Source organism: Alnus glutinosa, chromosome 9 (genome assembly GCF_958979055.1).
Source record: "Alnus glutinosa chromosome 9, dhAlnGlut1.1, whole genome shotgun sequence".
Lineage (NCBI taxonomy): Eukaryota > Viridiplantae > Streptophyta > Magnoliopsida > Fagales > Betulaceae > Alnus > Alnus glutinosa.
This window is the reverse complement of record NC_084894.1, coordinates 21,801,239-21,810,367: the sequence shown is the minus strand read 5'-3', so window position 1 is coordinate 21,810,367 and position 9,129 is coordinate 21,801,239. Positions and strand designations below refer to the sequence as shown.

At 38.0% G+C, this 9,129-nt stretch overlaps 2 protein-coding genes across 2 annotated transcripts; both read left to right on the top strand.

Annotated features, from left to right (window-relative positions):
• The first annotated feature begins 382 nt into the window (after positions 1-382).
• LOC133878054 (pentatricopeptide repeat-containing protein At1g07740, mitochondrial) lies at positions 383-2,231 on the top strand. The gene has a single exon (XM_062316543.1). It carries the CDS (start codon positions 431-433, stop codon positions 1,859-1,861), a length of 1,431 nt encoding a protein of 476 aa, XP_062172527.1. The 5' UTR covers positions 383-430; the 3' UTR covers positions 1,862-2,231.
• Positions 2,232-3,867: 1,636 nt separating this feature from the next.
• LOC133877773 (dirigent protein 25-like) lies at positions 3,868-4,919 on the top strand. The gene has a single exon (XM_062316176.1). It carries the CDS (start codon positions 3,889-3,891, stop codon positions 4,762-4,764), a length of 876 nt encoding a protein of 291 aa, XP_062172160.1. The 5' UTR covers positions 3,868-3,888; the 3' UTR covers positions 4,765-4,919.
• The last annotated feature ends 4,210 nt before the right edge of the window (positions 4,920-9,129 follow it).

The following is a 9,129-nucleotide window of genomic DNA, read 5'->3' as shown; positions in this document are numbered from 1 at the left end:
TACAAAAAGTTCATGGAGGGTTCTTGTAGTAAACTATAATTACGAATCACTCCCTGAACCTGTTTTTCGTCTACCAAGTTAACAGAATTCGTTAGTTTGCCACGTCATATAAATAGTGAGACAACTTCTAAATATCATTTGTACTGTAATCCACTAACAGACTTTGTTAACTTAGTTGATGGAAAACGGGTTCAGGAAGTGATTTGTAATTATAGTTTATTACAAGGATCCTTCATGAACTTTTTGTACAATAGGTAATGATTCGTAATTTAGGCTAACCCCAAAGATCGGTAATGCAATTATCCATAAGGTTGATAAGGTTAAAATAGTAACTTTGAAGTTTGAACTATCAAATATTTCTTCACGAGACTGCCCTTAAACCCTGGTTTTGAAAAGGGTTGCAAGCAATTCAGCTCGTCTTCCTGCTTCCATGATCCATTCAAGAACGAAGGCAATCAATCAAACACAACCAATTGTAATTCGCGATTACATCAATCACTTCCATTCTCAAACATACCGCACTACTCGTCCTTCTAAACCCAAGACCAAACATCGCCATGAACAACGACCTCACAGACCCACCGTAAGGCCTCGCAAACCCATTCCTTTCGTCACCAGCGTCAAGGAGGTACTAGACCCAGACGATGCCTTATCTCTCTTCCACGAGTATCACCAAATGGGCTTCAAGCACGACTATCCCTCTTACTCTGCTCTCGTGTACAAGCTTGCTCGCTCTCGCAACTTTGAAGCTGTAGAGACCATTCTTGGTCTTATACAGGACCGAGATATTCGGTGCAGAGAGACCCTTTTCATTGCTTTGATTCAACATTATGGGAAAACCCATTTGGTGGACAAAGCCATTGAGCTTTTTCATAGAATGCCTTCGTTTAATTGTGTCCGTACTTTGCAGTCTCTTAATGCGCTCCTCAATGCACTGGTCGATAATGACCGGTTTTCCGATGCGAATGAGATTTTTGATCGTTCTTCTAAGATGGGTTTTCGTCCGAATTCAGTCTCGTTTAATGTAATGATCAAAGGGTGGCTGAGAAAGGATGAGTGGGAACAAGCGTGCAAGCTGTTTGATCAAATGCTTGAGAGAAATGAGCAACCCAGTGTGGTGACGTATAATAGTCTTATTGGGTTTTTGTCCAGAAAGGGTTATTTGGACAAAGCAATGAGCTTGCTTGAGGATATGACGCAGAAAGGAAAATATCCGAATTCAGTAACATATGCGTTATTGATGGAAGGTTTGTGCTCTGTAGGAAAGTATACCGAAGCTAAAAAGATGATGTTTGATATGGAGTATCGTGGGTGTAAACCGCGGCTTGTGAATTATGGTGTTTTGATGAGTGATCTTGGGAAGAAAGGGAAGATTGAGGAGGCAAAATCTTTACTTCACGAGATGAAGAAAAGGCAGTTTAAGCCGGATGTTGTCACCTATAATATATTGTTAAATTATCTGTGCAAGGAAGGTAAAGTGGTAGAGGCTTATAAAGTTTTGATTGAAATGGAGGTTGGAGGTTGTAAGCCGAATGCAGCTACTTACAGAATGATGGTTGATGGATTTTGCAGGGTTAGGGATTTCGAGGGAGGTTTGAAGGTGTTGAATGTAATGTTAACAAGTAGGCATTGTCCACGTTCAGAAACATTTAAATGTTTGATGGTGGGACTGTTGAAGTGTGGAAAAATTGATGGTGCCTGCTTTGTTTTGGAGGAGATGGAGAAGAGAAAGATTCAAATTGATTTGGAGGCTTGGGAAGCCTTGATCATGGATACTTGTGGAGGGGATAGAGGTGCCTGTAGGCTTCTAACTGAACTGGTTTCTGGGCAGAATTGTGTTACGGAAGAGAAAATTGCATGACATTGTTGCGACATTTTGTAGTCTTCCAAGGATTTGCGTCAGTAAGGCACTTGATCATCACCAGTGCAATTGGTGGTTGGGTTTAATTAATCATTTCTGCCAGGCTTGAGATTCCTGTGGAAGTATAAATGGCAACAAGTAGACATGTCCATAGATAGAGATATCTTGTTTATTGGCTGTTTGCTTGAATTAGTGTAGAAGATGGACAGCCCTTTGTTTAGGCAAGTTTTGTGAGCTCTCATTAGTGATGCTTGTGGTGGAAATTGAGGTGCTGGAGGCTTGTAATTGAAATGATCGTTGCCCATTTGTAGGCTTCAGGGAAGAAAAGAAGGATTTGATTGTTGAAAATTGAAATATTTTTAGTTGTCCATATTTTTTCTGATTCCAAGGACCAAATCTTGATTAGTCTTTGATCACTGCTTGGAATTGTTATCCATTTTTGAAGCCATGGTCACACTTAGCATGCTTGGAGTTACAGGCTACAAAGCTGTTTAATCCATTTTAAATTTTTATGTTTAGAGAAAAAGCACTTGAATATCTAAATCGCAAGTGCGAATATTGCATGCCTTAGGTCATTTTGTTTCCTTTTTGACTTTTATTATCATGAAAAGGTTACCATCTATTGCTGAAGAGGATAAGAGAAGCTATCCTCGAAGTTTCAGGATGGAGATAATTATAATGATCTCTCTGTAAAATCTGGAATATAGAACCCCAATGGGGTGGCCTAGTGGTCAAGCTTGCGGCTTCAAGGGAATTTTACCCCTTGAGGTCTCGAGTTCAAATCTACCTAGGTACTACTTTTTTCTTGGAGCCAGTCACTCGGGCATATCCCGCGAGTTAACGGCCCAATATATGGAGTGGCGCTGGACATTGGATCAGAGATTAGTCTGCGACTTATAAACCTTGGGTCACCCTGTATAAAATAAAATAAATCTGGAATATAGTTCATGAGTCAATTATGTGTTGGTTATTTTCTCATTAAAAAAAAAAAAGAACAAAAAGAAAAAAAAAAGGATGATTAGTAGTCAGTAGTCACCGCCTAAATGAGTTGGGAAGAAGCCCAAGACACAATTTACTTGAACTCAAATCCAGGTGCTGAGGTGTGCAGAAGATTTTGAAGTCCAAAGGGGGTGGTTGTTGGGCTCCACACAAGGTTTACTCTATTTTTATTAGTCCACATATGAAAGGACAAAACTTTTAGGAAAAACTAAACATATCTCTTTTGAACTAACATTCAATTTATAATGTTATCTGAAAGTAAATATTGAATCAATATCTTTCCAAAATTATAAAAAATTTGCAATGTTTCTCTTGTCCCAAAAAAAAATAAAAACAAAAAATGCTCTTAAATTTTGCTCAATAAGAAAAAAATACCCCTACATATTTTAAAGGAAATAATAAAAAGAAAAAAAAAATATCTGGGGTCTGTCACCATTTTTTTTTTTTTTTAAAGAAATAATTGAATATTAGTTTGAAGAGTTGTGTTATTTGCATAAACACTTTACACATATTGTACACACCCATTCAGTGGCGAAACCACGTAGAGCCTGCTCTCAAGGCCCAAGGTTTTCTCAAGAAAAAAAAAAATTAAAATTTCATCCCTAATTTTTTTTTATTTTTTTAGATTTGCCCGACTTCCGCTTCAAATTTTTTTTTTTAATCCTGTCCCCCAAGGTTTGAAGGCTGGCTCCGCCCATGCACCATTGTGATCGAGTGTGTACAATGTGTGTACAAAATGGATGTGCATGTATAAATATCATTTTTTTAGTTTGAAAGAGGTAAGTGTGCCTTTTTTTTTTTTCCAAACTTCTATCTTCTAGCCAACAAGCTCCAAAAAAGGAAAAGAAAAAAAAAAATCATTCGACACGATCAAAAAAAGAAAAGAAAGAGTTCTAACGAACACACTAATATTGGAAAATGCGTTCACCTACTCCATCTCATCAACTCCATCTTGTTATTCCAACATTGTTTCTTTCAATTCACGGTATATATTCCCGTTCAAACTATCTACGACCAATCATCAATACATGCACCATAGAAAAACCTTCCCGATATCATCAATGGCAGCCTCTGAGCCCAGTAACATTTTTCCACTCAAGAACTTACTCCGCCTACTCCTTTTAGCCCTCACAATCACATGCACCGCATCAGCTCGAATTCTCGATGAGGAGACAACCGCTCCCACCACTGAACCACCTGTTTCCAGCGTACCTCCGGTGGTGACAGCTGGCAACCATCCGATGTCCTTCTTCATGCATGACATACTTGGCGGGTCAAACCCGTCGGCTAAAGCTGTGAGCGGGGTTGTCAGCAATCCAGCCGTCAACGGTCAAGTCCCCTTCGCCAAGCCCAACGGCGCCGTTCTCCCTGTTAACAACGGGGTTCCCCAAAGCAACAACAACAACAACAACGGAGTTATCAATAACAACAACATTCCGTTCCTCACCGGCCTCAGCGGAAACATCCCCAACGTTATCCAAAACAATGGGAATAATGGGAACAACGGGATCAATGGGGCCCAGCTACCTGCGGGAATGACACTTCAGAAGCTTATGTTTGGGACACTGTCAGTGTTTGATAATGAGCTGACAGAAGGGCATGAGCTTGGGTCAGGTTTGGTTGGAAAGGCACAGGGTTTCTACGTAGCGAGCTCCGAAGATGGAACGAGCCAGACCATGGCTTTCACGACCATGTTTCAGAGCGGTGGTTACGCTGACAGTCTCAGCTTCTTCGGCGTCCATCGAACTGCTGCATCGGAATCCCAGCTTGCAGTCATGGGAGGAACTGGAAAGTATGTAGACGCTAAGGGCTATGCCACGGTGAAGACCTTTCCGGCTACAAACCAGCAAAATAATGGTGGAGTGGAGACTCTTTTGCAGTTCACTGTGTATCTTACTTACTAGTGTGTTTACTTTTTAAGGTGGCTGTTTCGGTACTTTTGCTAAAATCTCTCTCTATCTCTCTCTCTCTCTCTATATATATATGTATGAGAGAGAGAGGACATGGATGTTATAAAAAAGCCTTGAATTTACAATAATTATTGTGGTTTGTGAGTAAATCACATTGGAAAGATACCGTACGATTTATTTAAGTTTTTTTTTTATGAGAGTAAGATTAAGCGGTTAATACAACAGAATTAGATCCAAACGTCTTCAAGTTATATTTAGTACACGAAATGATTATTTTAATTTTTAAAAAATGAATAGCTTTGATTAGGAATAGAAGGTGAAATAAGATAGCCTCAGTATTAGAATATATAGGCTTGGCAATTCGGGTTCGCGGGTCGAGTTTGTGTCAACCCGACTGACCCGATTACATAATTGGGTCCAACACGAACCTGACCCGATTATTAATCGGGTTGAAAACTTAAACCCGAACACAACCTGCGAATTAATCGAGTTACCCAAACACTTCGGGTAATCCGTTGTGAAGAAGAAGGAAGAATCCGAAGAAAGAAGAGAAGGTAGCCACATCTTTGAATCCAGAACCACACAATTCTTAGAAGGCGATTACAAATAACCAAATTATATAAATAAAAATAGTATACCAGCAAGCTTGACGCTATTGGTAGCACTGGTGGGACTGTTCGACAGCGTGTCTAAACTCCAGATAGATTTCTTGGTGAATCGATATGTCCATATCTTTGGCCCTGAAACTCATTTCCAAATTCTCCAACGCCGGTTGCCCCCTTTGCTGCACGCTGCCACTCTGTTCCACTACTGGTAGCACTGGTGGCTGTGTGTGTGACTCTGTGAGAGTCGTGAGGCGTCGTCGCCGTCGTGGGCGTGGCTGCGTGAATGGCGGGTGAAGTGTGAACGATCGGACTGAACGAGTGAAAGGATTAGAAAGACAAAGTGAAAATGAAAAATGAAAGTGCGGCACTGAGGCTAGGGTTCGTTTTAGCGTTTCTCGAAGTTTTTTTTTTTAATCGTGTTATAATAGTGTTAGCGGGTCAACCCGCAGGTTGACTCACCAAACATGATTATAATTGGGTTGACCCAATTATGACCATAACCCGATAATGACAAGCCCGAACCTGATTTTTTCATGTCGCGTTCGTGCCGGGTTCTCGGGTAATGTTAAAAATTGTCAAGCCTAAAAATATATGATAAGCATCTAACATTCGAAATAATCATTCACTTCATTGCCATGAGAGAATGACTATACCAACACTATTTCATTTTATATTATTCTATTTTCAATAATTTTTTTATTTTTTATTTTTATGAAATAGCTATTCTGCGTACCGAACGTAGCCTATCAAACATTTAGGTTGAATGATGTTCCCTCGCTGAAACGACTCCATAAGATATTTATTTCCCAAATATATATATATATATATATATGAGAAAAAAAGGTAGGAATAACTAGAATCCAAATTATTATAGTTTACTTAAAAAGGAAAAAGAAAATTGCTCCCAACCATTCACTCAAAATATTCATAAGATTCTGGAAAAAAAAAAAAAAAAAAAATTAAGCATCCACAATAAAGTAGATAGGACTTGGCAAAAAAATGGCTTTGCTTGATAATTTTTTGGGTTAAATACCTATTTGCCCCCTGTGCTTTACGACTTTTATTTTTTGCCCCCTCAGTTTCACTTTTTTTATCAAATTTGGTACTGGTGGTATATGAAAAGATGAAAATGGTACCTCCATCTAATTTCCCGTCCAAAACTAATGTTCAGCCACGTCATCCTACAGGTGTCGGCGTGCATGCGCGACACCTGTCCCCGTAATACAGTTCAGCGCTAACGTGGCTATCATTTTTCTTTATTATTATTTTAATAATTTCTTATATATATATATATTAAAAAATAAAAAAAATAAAAAAATTATGGGGGTGGCTAGGCCATTTTTGGGGGTGGCCAAACTACCTCCAAAGGCCATGGGGGTGGTTCGCCCACCCCCAAGGGCCAAAATGGGGGTGGGTCGGCTACCCTTATTAGGCTTGGGGGTGGCCGAAACCACCCCCATTTGGCTTGGGGGTGGCCGGCCGCCCCATGTGGCCTGATGTGTGTTTTAATGAGTACTCGCAAGTGTACGAATCGTTTGCAATATAATGTGTGCAAGTGCGAGGTCGAATTCACAGGAAAATGGTCAAATATTGGTATCTTGTTTAATAAACCTAATTTTAACCTAGTTCCAAAGGTCTTAGGATTGATTCAAGAACAAAAGACTAAATAAACGAGATGAAATGAAATATGCAAATTAAAAGAAACTAAGGCTAAGGAATCTACCAAACCAAATCCAATAACTCACATTCTTGGTTTTCACTTGAACACCCAAAGAACATTAAGCTTTGGATGTCATTCAAATGTCTTAACCACAATCTCTAGAACCATTAAATGAATCCAACTCAAAGATAAATCACAAAGAGTACCCATTAGAAATCAAATCATCAAATGTATCCATTCAATGAACAAATCACAATGGATATCATCATTCAAATCGATAAAACAATGTATGCATCGGTTGAAACACATTAAATGTCCTATATCTACTAACAATCCACATTCATTGCAAAAGATAAAGCATTTAAATGAATGAAAGTTGAACAACAAATATGATATATCATCAAATGTGCAAGTAGTATAACAAGAGTGTGAGTGTCATCAATGGAAAAGTTTCATATTGAGGTTACTAGCCTTCTATAACTAAGAACACCACAAGAAAATAAAGAACAAACATGAAAATAAGAGAAAAGCTTTACAAAGAGAAAGTGTCTAAGAACAAAAGCTACTGGAATACACTATAAAATGAACGAAATTAAACTTATCTACTGTTCTCTGAACTCCCCAACAAGGATGCATGGCTATGGCTTTTATAAAAGGAAATTAGGGCTAGAAACCCATGTAAAATGACTCCTTTAACCCCCTCTAGGGTTCCTCTCTTGCTAGAGACAACCAAGGTCACGAAACCAGCGTGTTCTGCTGCAAAAATAAGAGGGAGAACTGCTTTTTGTCATGGAGAAGCTCCTGATTGGGTGTTCTGGCGCTTCTGCAAAAGTAAGTTTTGGAAAATTTCGATCGATCGATTGATCGAGTTTTTCAAAACTTCCGAATTTTCCAAGCAATTCCACATGAATTTTGCCATTCCTCACTTATTGACCTACAAAACATAAAAACACAAAAACTAACAAAAGCATCAGAAAATAACAAAGCTAAAGGTCTAACTAATGTAAATCAAGGGGTCCAAATACATAATATTTGGCACTCATCAAATATCCCCAAACTTACATTTTGCTAGTCCCTTAGCAAAAGCAAAATGGAAAACAAAATCAAAGCATGAAACATAAATCCTCTTTCGTGGGAGAAACGATTGCATTTAGCATATGCAACAAGCCTTTTAAACCCCTAGGACTCCCTAGTGGACGAGTGAAGTCTCGTGAGGGTTTGTCAGAAATGATACCCACAAACATTGAAGTACTGAATTATCAATTGAGCAAAAATCATCATTCAAACACATGGTTCACACATCATGAGTATATTTAACAAAATGAGTATCATATTATCATGTCATCAAAAATCGATCAACTCATAGATGGAAAATTGAGACAACACATGTTCAAAAGTGTAAGTTATGAATAACATAGAGTCATGGGGTTTCGATTTTCCTCAAAGCACATATGTCCAAAAATTCGCAGGACTTCCATTAAATAACCAAGGCTTATCTTACATTTATTATTATTTATTTATTATTTTTGTGTCGGCTGTGCAATGCTTGACTCCATTAAGCTTTCTAATTGACCCATGTAACGAGTGTTGGGCCAGTGACTCCCAAAGCAGATGATTTTAGGGCACTAGATGTAAAAACATCCCTAAGGGCTTAATTACTCAAGTCAAAAAGGCTACGAAGTCAAACTAGCCAAACAAACATCCAAGCTGAACTTCTCATCTTTTTACGCGAACACCCAATGCTTAATGAGGCAAGGGGCCCGGTTACTCAATAAGAAGTCAAATTGGTGATATTATTCTACGCAGATTTTTTTTTTTTATATATATATATATATATATATATATATATATATATATATATATATATATATATATATATATATATATATATATATATATATATATATATATATATATATATAACAATAAGCCAAGGTTTTATCAACAAGTCATCCTACAAATCTTAAGACACATAATTTTTAATTCAAATCTCATACCCCACAGAAACAATGCTAATGTGCTTGTGATAAATAATTTAAACATGCCAAGTCTCTCTAATCCAAAAATGAGTCAAAAGATCTCAAATTTTAATGA